Source organism: Rhinopithecus roxellana, chromosome 15 (genome assembly GCF_007565055.1).
Source record: "Rhinopithecus roxellana isolate Shanxi Qingling chromosome 15, ASM756505v1, whole genome shotgun sequence".
Lineage (NCBI taxonomy): Eukaryota > Metazoa > Chordata > Mammalia > Primates > Cercopithecidae > Rhinopithecus > Rhinopithecus roxellana.
The window spans coordinates 2,613,474-2,628,496 of record NC_044563.1 but is presented as its reverse complement, the minus strand read 5'-3'; the positions used below and the strand labels follow the sequence as shown (position 1 = coordinate 2,628,496).

Sequence of the window (15,023 nt, the reverse complement as noted above, 5' to 3'; positions counted from 1 at the left end):
CTGGGGCCCACAGTTGTCTGCCACCACCCTCACCCTCACTTAGAGTTGGCCAAGGGAGAGAGTGGCCTGCTGCAGAGGGATGCAGCTGGGCTCCAAGCTTCACTCCCCAATGTCCGCCTTCCCTCCCCAGATCATCAAGAGGGCCCGGCAGAACTACCTGTTCGAGCAGTATCTGGAGAAGAGGCCTGAAGCGGCACAGCTCTTGGAGGATGTTCAGGCTGCCCTGAAGGTGGGCCTCTTGCTGTCTGCTCTAGAAACCAAACCCTGTGCTTTCTTTTCTCGGTCCTTTGTAGGTTACTGTCCCTAGGGTAGTGTCAGTCTCACAGGCTTTCACAAAGTGTATGTTACTCAAGCCAGTTCCATCAGGGGCACTGAAGTCTCGATAGGTAAGGTCCCCTGGCCTGTGACAAAGTCACCAGGAAAGATGCACTGGGGTGGAGTGGAGGGTAGGTGACCTTCCTACCACTTATAGGAAAACAACTGAATTCATCACGGTGCCACTAATTACACTTATAAAAATGCTTACCAATATTGCTATCTAATTTTCAATGCCAAGGTCACAACTAAATCAGAAACTTCTGCCTGAGATACAAAAGCTATGCTAAGCTTTTTAATTTGGTGATACTGTAAATTTCCAGAATCTTTTGAAGAAGTTAGTTCTCTCTAGTATTTTCATTCTGAGTAACCATTATTATATAGTTATTTTTATGACAATAGTAAGAATAGGTCACTTTACTGTCTACTAAATATCCTTAGTAATAACAGTAATCATTACAGATATGTTTATGGCATTTTATCTCTGGACTTAAAAACAGGAATGAAATTAGAGCTTAGCAATCTTTTAGGTCAGTGAGGCCTGAGTGCCTTCTTGATGGAGGTGTCTGCAGCACACCTCAGAACCCACTGGGTGGCCCACTTTTCCTCATCCCCAGAACAGCCCTAGAAATACTGCTTCACACCCATTTTGCATTGGAGAAACTGAGTCACAGAGAGGTTAGGTGCCCTGTCCAGGGGCACACGTGAGAGGGCAGTACCAGGAGCTCCTGAGCGGGGTGCTTCAGTCTCCCTTAGTTACTTACTGCCCTGCCACTTGGGGTGCAAACTTCTCTATCTCTATGGGGCCATGGGAAAAACTGGTCTGTTTTCTACCTGGAATCACCTTTATGAACTTGGGGTTTTGCTGAACAGTATCTAATAGGTTTGACATGTCTTTATGGTTGTAGCCATTTTCAGTAAAATTAAATGAGACCACGGATCCTGATAAAAAGCAGATGCTCGAACGGATTCAGCACGAAGTGCAGCTTGCCACAGAACCGCTTGAGAAAGCTGTGCAGTCCAGACTCACGGGAGAGGAAGTCAACAGCTGTGTGGAGGTGAGGTTTCACACGTCTCCAGCCAGCCCTTTCGGCTCACGTCGGGCTGTGCAGAGATGGATCTGTGTGCGCGGATTGATTCCACAGTTTGTCTTAGTGGAAGACACGCTGTGTCTCCTGTAGCTCCACTGTGGCAGGTGGCCCTGTTCCGTGGTGGCTGAGTCAGTGCCCCTCCCCTCCCACACCCTCTTGCCGCATTTCCTGGGTGCAGAGCCTGTGCCGCTGGAAGGAGACTCGGGATCCACACCCTCCTGGCACTCCCATCAGATAGGCAGGAGGTGCACTTGGAATGTGGGGAGGCCGCCTTCTGTGGAAGTGTTCCAGGATTCTCCAGTGGACTCTCCCCACACCCACTGGAGAAGGAGGAGCAGGGATTACCAATGAGTTGAGAATTGAGGCCTGTGGGTGCCTACTGAGCTTGGGGCCTTCACGTTGACCAGCTCTGCTGCCCCTGCCAAGATCTCCTTCAGGCACAGGGGAGAGACCTGGGTGCAGAGGGGACCCTGCCCTCTTCCTCAGGCCTTCCCCCTGTGGCTGGCACCCTGTCAGGAAGGCCTTCTCCTTTGTGCCAGCGCCACCTGCTGGTCACCCTTTAAGAACTCGATGGAAAAGAGAAGAGATGGCTGCAGCTGTGCGTGGAAAAAAGAGGCCCCACTTAGGCGGCAGCCCTGCCTTCCCTCACCACTGCCCTGGCCCCACCTCAGTGATGGGGCAGGGAGTCCGCGTCTGCCCTTCGCCGGCATGTTTCTTTCTAGTTTGGTCTCTTCTGTGTCCTGACTCAGCAGATTGCTTCGTTGTGCCTGTTTCCAGACTTCATGGAAACGCGCCACGTGTGTGTAGTCATGAGTGTGCTTTCACCCAAGCTGTGCTTCTGGGATGGACCCGCATGTGGTCACTGTCACTCCCTCAGTGCCTACCTGGGGGCTGAGCTGTTTGTCTGTTCTCCTGGGACAGGCAGTTAGGTGTCCTTGTTACCAACAATGCTGCTGTAATTTTTTTCCCAGTTGTTCCACTAATATATATATTTTTAAATTGTGGTAAAACACACATTATAAGAAATTTACCATCTTAGCCATTTTTAAAAGCTTTTTTTTTTTTTTTTTGGAGAGACAGGGTCTTTTTGTGTCTGGTTGATTTTGCCCAGCGTAGTGTCCCCATGGTTGACCCATGCTGTAGCATGGGTCAGACTGCTTCCTTCCCGTGACTGAACGATGCTCTGCTTTGTATAGATGGGCCACGTGTTGCTCATCCCTTCACCTGCCCGTGGGCATGTGGGTTGTTTCCACATTTTGACGATTGCGAGTAATGCTGCTGTAAACCTGGGTGTACAAATACCTGTTTGAGTTCTTGCTTTCACTTCTTTTGGGGACATACCCAGAAGGGGAGTTGCTGGGTCATATGATGATTCCATTTTTGATAGTCCACGTAACCACTGTATTGTTTCTGCAGTGGCTGCGCTGTGACACATTCCCACCCATAGTGCACCGGGGTTCTGTTTTCTCCGTATCCTTGCCAAAGCTTGTTGTTCTTCATTTTTTCCATTCTAGTAGGTGTGAGGTGGTATATCCTGTGGTTTTGGTTTGCATTTCCCTAATAACTAGCGACGTGGAGCATCTTTTCCTGAACCATGAGTTGTTTTGTGTTGTCTCTAGGTAGACATTTGCAAGTTTCTTTAGGCCATATACCTGCAAGTGGAATTGCTGGGTTGTATAGGGTATATGTGGGTGACTGTGTTGGGGGTTCCCAACACTGCCCACACATTCTGGGGTCCTCTAGAAGGACTCATGAGACTTGGCATTGACTTACCATCTCGTCTGAGGTTTACAACAGTGACACAGCGAGGAGCAGAACCTCAGGCAGAGTCTTCAGTCATCCACGGACAGGCTGCTGAAGCTTCCTCCCTCCCTCCCATAAGGGGACACAGCACACTTTCCCCCACCAGGAAATAATGCAGCCATATGTGTGAAATGTCCCCCCCCAGGGAAGCCCATCACATAGGCCCCCTCTGCCTGGCACATGCCACAATTCCCGACTCCCCAGAAGGAAAGCTGGGGTTCCACCTGCATAAGCCACAGTGTTTGTTCAACAGCCCACGGGGGCTGCTGCCACAGAGCTGGTTTTCCCGGCCTCTTAGCACAGGGGACATTTCAGCTCCTGGATGCCAGCCAATGGCCAGCTCTGCAGGCAGGCGTTTCTCAGGTGGCAGACACAGGCCTGCTAGGCTCGTTCTTATCTGCACAGTAGCCATATCAGAAATGTCTATGTGGCCAGGCACAGTGGCTCACACCTATAATCCCAGCACTTTGGGAAGCCAGGGCAAGAGGATCCCTTGAGCCCAGGAGCTCCAGACCAGCCTAGGCAATACAGTGAGACTGTTTCTACAAAAAATTTAAAAATTAGCCAAGCGTGGTGACACATGCCTGTGGTTCCAGCTACTGGGGAGGCTGAGGTGAAGCAATCACCTGAGCCCAGGAGTTTGAGGCTGCAGTGAGCCATGATCGCACCACTGCACTCCAGCCTGGGCAGCAGAGTGAGACCCAGACTCTTAAAAAAAAGAAATAAAGAAATGTCTATGCAAATTCCTTCTTCCTCTGCCACATTTCGGGTGTGCTGTGTATTTGCACATACACCCACCCCACATTTGTATTGTCAGATGCTTCCCTTTCAACAATGCCATGAATGCGAAGTGCTGATTTCTTTGGTTTCAATGTCCCTTTTTCCAGCCTCTCCTGAGACTGAGCATCTTGTCACGTGCTTGCTTCCAGCTGTGACTCTGTGCTCCCATGTCTCCCCTTTCCCATGTGGTTATTGGTCCTTTTCTTACTGTTTTGTATCATTCTTATGTCTTCCGATACTGACTTCTATGATTTGAATGTTTGTCCCCTCCAAAGCTCATGTTGAAACTTAATCCCTAGCGTAACAGTATTAAGAGGTAAGGCCTTTTAGAGGTGATTGTGTCATGAGAGCTCTGCCCTCGTGAATGGGTTAATGGATTAATGGGTTATCACAGGAGTCGGGTGGTTGTCATGAGAGTGGGGCTGTAACAGAAGCCAGTTTGGCCCTCATGAGGCCCCAGCCATGCGATGTTCCACGCCACCTTGGGACTCTGCGGAGAGTCCCCACCAGCAAGAAGGCCCAGAACAGATGTGGCCCCTTGACCTTGAACTTCCCAGCCTACAGAATTGTAAGAAATACATTTTCTTTTAAAGTTACCCATTCCCAGGCCGGGCATGGTGGCTCACGCCTGTAATCCAGCACTTTGGGAGGCCGAGGTGGGCAGATCAAGAGGTCAGAAGATCGAGACCATCCTGGCCAACATGGTGAAACCCCATCTCTACTAAAAACACAAAAAATTAGCTGGGCATGGTGGTGTGCATCTGTAATTCCAGCTACTGGGGAGGCTGAGGTGGGAGAATCCCTTGAACCAGGAAGTCAGAGGTTGCAGTGAGCCAAGATCGTGCCATTGCACTCCAGCCTGGCGACAGAGCAAGACTCTGTCTCAAAAAGAAAAAAAAAATTTACCCATTCCCGGCCAGGCACAGTGGGTCACACCTGTAATCCTAGCACTTTGGGAGGCTGAGGTGGGCGGATCACCTGAGGTCGGGGATTTGAGACCAGCCTGGCCAACATGGCAAAACACCGTCTCTACTAAAAATACAAAAATTAGCTGGGTGTAGTGGCGGGCGCCTGTAATCCCAGCTACTTTGGAGGCTGAGGCAGGAGAATAGCTTGAACCCAGAAGGTGGAGGTCGTAATGAGCGGAGATCATGCCACTGCATTCCAGCCTGGGCAGCAGAGTGAGACTGTCTCAAAAACAAAACAAAACAGAACAAAAACAGACTAAGACACAAATTATCTCCGTTACATGTTGGGTCTCCATGTGTTTGTGTCTCTTAGTTCTGTTTTGTTGGTCCAATTGTCCAGTCCAGACCAGGTGCAGTGGCTCATGCCTGTGATCATAGCACCTTGGGAGGCCAAGGCAAGAGGATCCCTTGAGCCCAGGAGTTTGAGATCAGCCAGGACAACATAGTGAGACTCTATCTCTACAAAACATTTAAGAATTTAAAATGTTAAAAATTTATAAAAATTGTCCAGTCCTGCAGGAGTGTCGTGCTGTCTCTCACAGGTATGTGACGGGTGAGAGGCCCCATCTTGGTTTTGTCGTTAGGTGTATTTTGAAGCCTCAGCTTGTCAAGTTCCATGTAAGACACTGTTGGGATTTTACATGTTGTATGTAAGAACCAGTATCTCGGCTGGGCGCAGTGGCTCACGCCTGTCATCCCAGCACTTTGGGAGGCCGAGACGGGCGGATCACGAGGTCAGGAGATCGAGACCATCCTGGCTAACATGGTGAAACCCCATCTCTACTAAAAATACAAAACACTAGCCAGGCGAGGTGGCGGGCGCCTGTAGTCCCAGCTACTCGGGAGGCTGAGCCAGGAGAATGGCGGGAACCCGGGAGGCGGAGCTTGCAGTGAGCGGAGATCCGGCCACTGCACTCCAGGCTGGGCGACAGAGTGAGACTCCGTCTCGGAAAAAAAAAAAAAAAAGAACCAGTATCTCAGATCCAGTTTTGTTGTGTTGATCCTCTCTAGTCTTTTTGTTTTTATCAGTTTTTGCCCATTCTTTATTACTTCTTTTCTTCTTTTTTCTTTGGATTTATTCTGTTTTTCATTGTCTCACTTAGCAGTTTAGCTCATTTTCTGATTTAAGAATTTAAGGCTATACATTTTCCTCTGAGTATTTTTGCTGCAAAATTTGACATCATGTACTTGTGAACAATTTCTAATATCCATTTTGGATTTTTTAGCCCAGGAATGATCTAGAAGTAATTATCTAAAAGTTAATTATCTAGAATTACCTAGATAATTAACTTTCCGAATTTGAAATTTCCGAATGGATGGTATTTTTTCATATTAACTTATTGTTATTCCCTTATAACTTAATTACCCAGTGGTTGGAGAGTATGGTCTGTCCCGAGCTGGATCGGAACAGAGACTTGTGTTGTGGCCCCTGTGTGTGCTGGCTTCTGAATGTTCTCTTGTGCTTGAGAAGATTTTGTCTCATCACCTACTGCACAGTCCCACACGCCATCCGCTTAGCTATACCTGTTGGCCATGTTGTTAATATTTTGTGTGTCTTTGCTAATTTTTCCTGCTGGCTTAGCCTAGTCATACAGTTTCTTAAAAAACAAAAACAAGAACCAAAACAAAACTCCTCCTTTGATGGTGAATTTGTCTGTTTCTCCTTATTTTTTCACTTTTTAGAAAAAAAAAGTTCTTTTTTGAGAGTAGATTCTGGTTCACATCAGAAGTGAGAGGTCATATGTATATCCCCTACCCACCTCACCGTCACCTCCCCCAGTATCCGCACCCACCAGAGGGTACGTTTGTTACAGTCAGTGAACCCGCACTGAACGTCATTGCCCTGGGTCTGTGGTTTACATTAGGATTCACTCTCAGGATTGTACATCCTATGGGTTTGGACAAATACTATCTCATATCCACCATTACAGTATCACACAGAATAGTTTCACTGCCCTGAACATCCTCTGTGCTCCAGCTATTATCCCTCCCTCCCCACCCCAACTCCTGACAACAGCTAGTCTTTTTACTGTCTCCATAGTTTTGCCTTTTCCAGAATATCACATACTTGGAATCCTACAGGGTATAGCCATTTCAGATTGGCTTCTGTTTGAGGGAGGGGGAAACAGTGTTTAAATTGTGTAGGGATTTCTCCCTCACCCAACCCACCTCTGCCCCAACAACCCGTCAGTTCTCTAGCAAGCACACTGGGAGTCCTGTAATTTAATTCATTTCCACACAATCTGCCAGGAGGCAGCGTCCGATCTGACAGGTTGAAGGCTTAGTCCCGTAAGACTGTCCCCAGTTCAGATGTCAATTGAAAGTAGTAGTCTGTTACCTGTACTTCTGACCTACTAGTTATTGGCCGGGTGCGGTGGCTCACGCCTGAAATCCCAGCACTTTGGGAGGCCCAGATGGGCAGATCACGAGGTCAGGAGATTGATACCATCCTGGCCAACATGGTGAAACCCCATCTCTATTGAAAATGCAAAAATTAGTTGGGCGTGGCGTCACGTGCTTGTAATCCCTTCTACTCGGCAGGTGGAGGCAGGAGAATTGCTTGAACCCAGGAGGTGGAGGTTGCAGTGAGCCGAGATTGCACCACTGCACTCCGGCCTGGTGACAGAGCTAGACTCTGTCTCAAAAAAGAAAGAAAGAAAGAAGGAAAGAGAGAGAGAGAGAAGAAAAGAAAAGAAAAGAGTGCACTGGTGTATTTTGGAATGCTTCCTTTCCCTTCTTGCTATTGGAAACACAAGGGATTTTTCTCCAATATTCACCGTGAGAGCCTGGTCAGGTTCCTAGAGGTAAAACTCACAAAAGTGTGGGGTCCCCTTTGATTGGGTCCCTGGAGTTTTCAGCTGTCTGACTTGCCTACACCAAGCATACAGCAATCTCTCAGTTACAGTCCCCCAATAAGTTTTCAGCTTTTGAGTCTCTGCTCTGGTAAGTTGTGACTCTCTGTCTTCTCCTGTTGGTCTCTCCAGTTTGGGAGCCAGTGGTTTGCCCTGTGACCTTACTTCTCTTATGCATCTAAGAAGAGTTGGTTTTTCAGTTTGTTCAGCTTTTTACCTATTGTTAGATAGAGTGGCAACTTCCAAGCTCCTAACTTACGTGAAACTGAAACCAGAAGTCTCTTATCTTTTTGTATTTATACATTTTGATTGTTAATCTGTATGCTTGACTAGCAACATTGAGTATTCCAATCCTATCATCAGGCAAGTTTTAGAAACATTATCTTAGAAGTATTGGTGGGAAGCAGCTTTTGTCTATCTCGAAGTGTGTCTATCTGCCTGTTTGTTCGAGGTGGTTGCTGTCTTCTGGCTTCCATTGTTGGCTGTTGTTGAAAACGTCGGTTGCCCTTCAAATCACTTTTCTTTGATCGGTAAATATGCCTCTTCTATCAGGCACCTTGTAAAAATATTCTCTCTTTTCAGTTTTCTGCTATTTGACTAAGACATTATAAGAGATTTGTTTTTACTTACCCTATTGGATATTTTGTGTGCTTCCTGGGTCTGGATTGTTGCCTGGGTTTCGAGAAATTCTCAGATGCATCTTCAAGTATCACTTTTACTCAATTCCCTCCCTCTTCTTCTCTGGGATGCCAATTAGATGTGGGTCTCATCATTTCATCTCATCCTTCTCCGGGTCTCTTAACCTGTCTTTCATATTTTCCTTCTTGTCTCTATTCCATTTTGGATGACTTCTTCAGTTCTGTCTTCCTGTTCACAAATTCTCCTTCAGACAGGAAGTGAAACACAGTCACTCAGTAGGATATGTAAGACTGTTTCGCCTGTTAATAGATTTCATCTCTGCAGGTTCCGTTTGCTTCTGTTTTCAGATCTACCTGGGCCGTTTTGCTGGCCTCTCCCTGCTTGCTATTGCGTATCTGTCGGTCTCCTTATTTCTTTTAGCATGTCATACTTAGTGGATTGTATTATGTATCTGATAACTCTTGCATCTGAAGCGTCCATCTGTTTGTCGTTTCTGCTGACTCCCATTCACAGTTGCTCATGTGCTTGGGCATTTGGTGCCTTGATTAGGACATCAGTTCGTGCTGGGTCATGGCCTTGGTGACCCTGAGGGCCAGGATGCACGTGTCCCTGTTCTTGGGACAGGCCCAGAGTTTGCTTTCCAGGCAGCAGACTTGACAGCCTCTGCTCCCCAGAGCGGACACCCTGCTTTTGGTGCTTGTCTACCCACTGGATGCCCCGCCGTGATGGGAGGGCGTGCTCATTCCTGCAGACGTGCCTTGCCGCTCGCAGGCCTGCAATACATTAACACATCTGTTTGATTCAGGAGCTGTAGGCAGGGACTGTGTCAAGAGCCTGGCCCACATGGGCCCTGTTCCCCTTCTCTGTCTGTGTTGTGGCTTCTCTGTCCACCCTGTGTCCTTACTGTCTGCCAGGCCATTTTCCTACACTTTTTCCCTCTATCCTTGGTTCTTTGCCTCCCATCCCCGTAGTAGGCCACAGACCATCCGCTTGGTGCCACGCCCTGTCCTAGGTCCAGGTCAGTGCATTGTGAGCACTAGGTCCCTCCAAGGTAGGCGGAGGGTAAACGTTTCTCTCTTCTGACATGAGTGCATTTGAGACATGTCTCATGCCTAGAGTGTGTGTGGTCAGTACCTGGGTCACACAGATGCCATGTTGTGCTGGGATTGGTGGTTTTTCCTCCCATTCCATGGTGTGTCAAGTGGGGATGGCATCTTCAATCAATGGCATCAGGGAGATAGGGCTTTTGAGACCTCCGGGACCAGTGCCTTGCCTGTCTCTCCTAACCTCTGGCCGTCTCTGTCATGAATGTTTTCCTGAACGCACCAAGTGGTTGTGCTGTAGATGACACACTGTGTACTCCTGCCCAGCCTCTGCCCATGACCCTGCCCTGCACGGCCCAGGTAGGCTGCACACGCTCACCAGGCCCACCGTGGCCCTCCCACCTCTTTGTGCCTCTGCACCCACGGTCCCCTCGGCTCTGCTCTTCTGAGTTCATGTGAGACCCGCCCATTTGTGGAGTCTTGTGTTTGTCCCAGCTGAGCCAGTTGTGTAAGCATCGCTGTCTCCCTGGGAGACGGTAACTCTTCACAGATCAAGGCCAGCACCTTTGAATTCAGGGCACTGATGGGCTCACACCAACTGCACAAGATGTGCTCATGCGAAGTATGTGGCCCACTCCTGGGTTTTTGTTTCTTTCTCTTCAGGTGTTGCTGGAAGAGGCCAAGGATTTGCTCTCTGACTGGCTGGATTCTACACTTGGCAGTGATGTGACTGACAATTCCATCTTCTCCAAGCTGCCCAAGTTCTGGGAAGGGGAGTTCCACAGAGACATGGAAGCTCTGAACGTAAGTGTCACCATTGTCTCATGCTGGCTCTCTTGCACTAAGGGCCCTGATTTCTGAATTCCTGTTTTGGCAAAGCTGGCTCAATTAAGTGGCCAAGTCAACATTGAACTTGAGTTGAGGGGCATAATGGGCTTTTCGTTTTATGAATTAGTAACGTTTTTATGGAGCGTGTGGTTTTCAGAAGGGAAAATCCCAGGACTTTCTCATGTCTTGCTCAGGTTCTCCCTCCAGATGTCTTAACCCGGGTTAGTGAGTATGTGCCAGAAATCGTGAACTTTGTCCAGAAGATTGTGGACAACGGTTATGGGTAAGCACAAGGGCCCTCCCTAGGGAGGGAAGGGCTGCAGAACATCGCACAGGGAGGAGCTCCCCAGCTCTGAGTCTGAGTTCGGGAAGCAGAGGAGCAGGTGTTCTGGGGCTGCGTAGCTAGAAGTCCCCAGCAGACCCTCCTGAAACTCTGGGCCCCACCCAGGGGCTGAGGAGCATGGGTCTGCACTGCCCTGGGGGCCATGGTGAGAACCTAACCCAACATCTGCTGGGAAGCCCGGCAGCCAAGACCCTTGGTCATGGGGCCGCAGAGCTGCATAATGGTGAGTGTGAATACTGCTGGGCCTTCACAGACATCAGTGCCATTGTGCGGACATTTTGAGAGCGCTAGTCCTGGTGTCATATCCCGAGGGAGAGTGCGTTTCATCAGCATCTATTGCTTGGCTATGATTTTAGTGACTTTTTGTTGGCGAGTCCATTACACACTTCCCTGGCCTGTATTGTCTCAATCTCCAAAGTAAGCATTTTCAGAAATGGCCAACAAATGGGAAGGCAAACAGGAACCTGGTTATCTGTCTGTAGCGCTCGGCGCTGTACTGTGCCCCCGCTCCCATAGACCCACTGTGCCCAGCCTCAGGTTGCTTCCCTCCCACAGGAGCTACACTGGCTGGATGAAAGAGAAACGAGAGGTTGTGGCAGTGCCAGGAATGGGGCAGACTCTTAAGCATTAGCGCTGCTTCTCTCCCCACTTAACACAGACTACTGTGAGGCAGCATAAGAGGCTGTGCCAAGCTGAGAGGCACGGGCAAGCCGAAGCTCAGAGAGGACAAGTCATTCCAGACTGGAGGAATCTGGAGTGCTTCGTGGAGGCCAAGAGCCTCAGCTGGCCAAGCTGAGGTTGTGTGGACATTCAGGGAAAGGCGAGGCCACACAGGAGTGAGGATGGCCGCAGCCCTGAGCAAGGCAGGGTGGGAGCTGCATGGGTCACAGGACGCCAGGCAGAGGGATGAGCTGCCAGGGCAAGCAGGCCGCCTCCTCAGCGGGATGGGCCCTCGTGTCCCACTCAGTCCAGACAGCTGATGCCGTTTTCAGTGGCCACTACAGAGAGTAGATAGGCCACAGATTTCGCAGTTTTATAGCCCTGCTTTATTTTGTTACTGTCATCCTGCTGAAACGCTTTTGGGTCTGTTAGATTCCCCCCACCCAATTCCTTTTTTGTTTTCCAGCTATGTCTCCAATGGGTCTGTCTACTTTGATACAGCGAAGTTTGCTTCTAGCGAGAAGCACTCCTATGGGAAGCTGGTGCCTGAGGCCGTTGGCGATCAGAAAGCCCTTCAGGAAGGGGAAGGTGAGGAGGGCATTCCTGAGAGCACTGTGCGCTCTCCCTCCTGGCGCAGCTTGGGTTGGGTTTGCTCTGCATGGCCACGGAGGCTGCGCTGAGCCCACCCTCAGTCTCGGGGACAGTGCTTTTTCACCTGAAGGGATTTTGGGAGTTTTCTACACTCACCATTATGTAGCTCTAAGACCATGAAATGTGTTTTTTTTTAATTGATACATAATAATTGTGCAATTTACGGGGTGCATGTGATGTTTTAATACATGCACGCAATGTGTAATGATCAGGGTAATTAGGATGCTCATCATCTTAGACATTTATCTTTTCTTTGCATCGGGAATGTTCCAGATCTTCTAGCTATTTTGAAATATACAACAAATTTTTTGGCAACTGTAAAAAACTACTGTGCTGTTGAACACACGAACTTATTCCTTCTGTCTGTGTGTTTGTGCCTAGAAGCCAACCTCTCTTCACTCCCTCCCCCTGACCTGACCCTTAGCCTCTGGTGACCACTGTTCTACTCTATATCTCCTTGAGGTCCACCATTTTTTAGCTCCCACATAAGAGAGAGAACATGTGATATTTGTCTTTCTCTGCCTGGCTTATTTCACTTAGCAGAACATCTTCCAGTCCCATCCATGTTGCTGTGAAAGACAGGATTTCATTTTTTTATGGTGTGTTATTTTTTAAGAAACAAAAGACAGTAAACACAGTGCTGTCTTGAGAAACATAGCAGCCCCTGGGGCTTGGATTCTCAGGCTGGTGTTTGCTGGCTGAGCATGTGAGGTTTAGGGGGATTGTGGGGTGCCGGGATGTGTGCTGAGTGATGCATATTTGACAACAGCCTCTGCACCCATCTGGATTCAAATGCTTCAAACACAGATATCGGGCTTTTCATAGACCAGGCAGAATTATATTGGGAACCCTTTCATTGGCGTTTTCTTCATGTTTATTCCTTAAGTGAATCTGGGGACACATCCACAGGAGGTAAGGTTGGAAGCCTCCCTGCAGAGTGGGAATTCCCTCAGTGTGCCAGGGCACATTCTGTACCCCCACCCCGCCTGCCCTAGTGTTTCTGGAAGACAAATTTGGCCATAAAAATGTTCATACTTTTTGATCTAATTTTAGGTCTCTATCCTAAAGAAATATGAGAACCTAAAATAAAGGTGCGGTGGCTCATGCCTGTAATCCCAGCACTTTGAGAGGCTGAGGTGGGTGGATCACCTGAGGGTTGGGAGTTTGAGACCAGCCTGGCCAACATGGTGAAACACCATCTCTACTAAAAATACACAAATTAGCTGGGTGTGGTGGTGCATGCCTGTAATCCCAGCTACTCAAGAGGCTGAGGCATGAGAATCACTTGAACCCGGGAGGCAGAGGTTATAGTGAGCCAAGATAGTGCCACTGTGCTCCCGCCTGGGTGACAGAATGAGACTCTGCTTCAAAAAAAATAATAATAAAACCACACAACACAGACTGAGAAAAGATAGAGGTAGCCAGGTTAACACGTAAGTATCAGACCCATGGCATTTTAGGCTCCAGGTTTGTGAGTAGAAGGGTGGGTTTGTGATGATAAATGCCTCGGCTCTGAGAGGACGCAGCTTGGGCCTCTGTGGACCAGAAGCCTCCACAATCCTAGAACCAGAGTGGACATGCCCATATTTCACACACTTCCCAGGAGTTGACAGATCAAGTAGGCCAAGAATTAATATGGGTATGGAAGGTTTGAAATACAGTTAACAGGCTTGGTTTGAGAGCTGGGAACTTCGCACTCAGGAATTAAAGAACATCCTTTCCTTCTAAGAACACAGAACCATATGCCAGGCCACAGAAAGAGATTTCCACAAATCCCAAAGAACCGTTTTCAAGGAGACCTCATTCTCTGACCACGGAGCAATTGTATTAGATAACAACACTTGGCCGGATATGGCAACCCACACCTGTAATCCCAGCACTTTGGGAGGCCGAGGCAGGAGGATCGCTTGAGCCCAGGAGTTCAAGACCAGCCTGGGCAACATAGGGAGACCCCCTTTCTACAAAAAGTTTAAAAATGAGCTGGATGTGGTGGCATGTGCCTGTAGTCCCAGCTACTTAAGAGCCTGAGGCAGGAGGATCACTTGAGCCCAAGAGGTCGAGGCTGCAGTGAGCCCTGATTGTGCCATTGCACTCCAGCCTGGGCAGCAGAGCAAGACTGTCTCAAAAACATTAAAAAAATTTTTTTAAATAAAAAAGATACCAACACTGACAGGACATCTGAAGTGTACAAACTTGTCTGGGCGGTTGAAATCATGCTCCTGGATAGCTCCTAGGAAAGAAAACCACGATGGGAAATAAGGGGTGTTTAAGCAGAGTAGCAGCAAAGCTGCCACACACCGAATCTGGAGAATGCCCCTAAAGCACCAATTAGAGGAAATTGATTTTTTAAATGTAGTTATTAAAAAACAAAGATTAAAAATAAGTGAGCCGCTGGGCACAGTGGCTCACTCCTGTAATCCCAGCACTTTGGGAGGCCAAGGCAGGCGGATCACAAGGTCAGGAGTTCGTGACCAGCCTGGCCAATGTGATGAAACCCCGTCTCTACTAAAAATACAAAAATTAGCCGGGCGTGGTGGCGGGCGCCTGTAGTCCCAGCTACTTGGGAGGCTGAGGCAGAAGAATCGCTTGTACCCCAGAGGCGGAGGTTGCAGTGAGCTGAGATTGTGCCACTGCACTCCAACCTGGGTGGCAGAGAGACTCCATCTCAAATTTAAAAAAAGAAATAAGTGAGCTAAGCAGTTGGTCAAAAAGTCGAGAAAGGAACAAGAAGTGGAAAGAAATAGGAGGACATAAAGTAAAATAGAGATTAAAGAAACAATTGTAAAAGCCAAAAGCTGATTCTTCTCAAAAAATAATACAGAAAAACCCTTAGCAAGTTTAATTAATGAAAGTAGAAGATTGAAAAACATATTAGGGCTGAATTACAGTTCATGCGAGAGGCCAAGGCAGGAGGATCGCTTGAGGCCAGGAATTCGAGACCAGCATGGGCAACGTAGTGAGACCCTATCTCTACAAAGAATTTAAAAATTAACTGAGTGTGGTATCGTGCACCTGTAGTCCCAGCTACCCAGGGGGCTGACATGAGAGGG

The 15,023-nt window shown here is 48.4% G+C and overlaps 1 protein-coding gene across 7 annotated transcripts in view; it reads left to right on the top strand.

The window, feature by feature from the left end:
• CARS1 (cysteinyl-tRNA synthetase 1) overlaps positions 1–15,023 on the top strand; it is a 55,559-nt gene that overhangs the window by 18,036 nt on the left and 22,500 nt on the right. For all 7 annotated transcript variants that reach the window (XM_010382076.1, XM_010382083.1, XM_010382078.2 and 4 more), the window contains 5 exons: positions 131–229; positions 1,224–1,373; positions 10,155–10,295; positions 10,514–10,602; positions 11,789–11,910. In XM_010382076.1, coding sequence (XP_010380378.1) covers positions 131–229; positions 1,224–1,373; positions 10,155–10,295; positions 10,514–10,602; positions 11,789–11,910 — 601 coding nt within the window. The remainder of the gene's footprint in view (positions 1–130; positions 230–1,223; positions 1,374–10,154; positions 10,296–10,513; positions 10,603–11,788; positions 11,911–15,023) is intronic.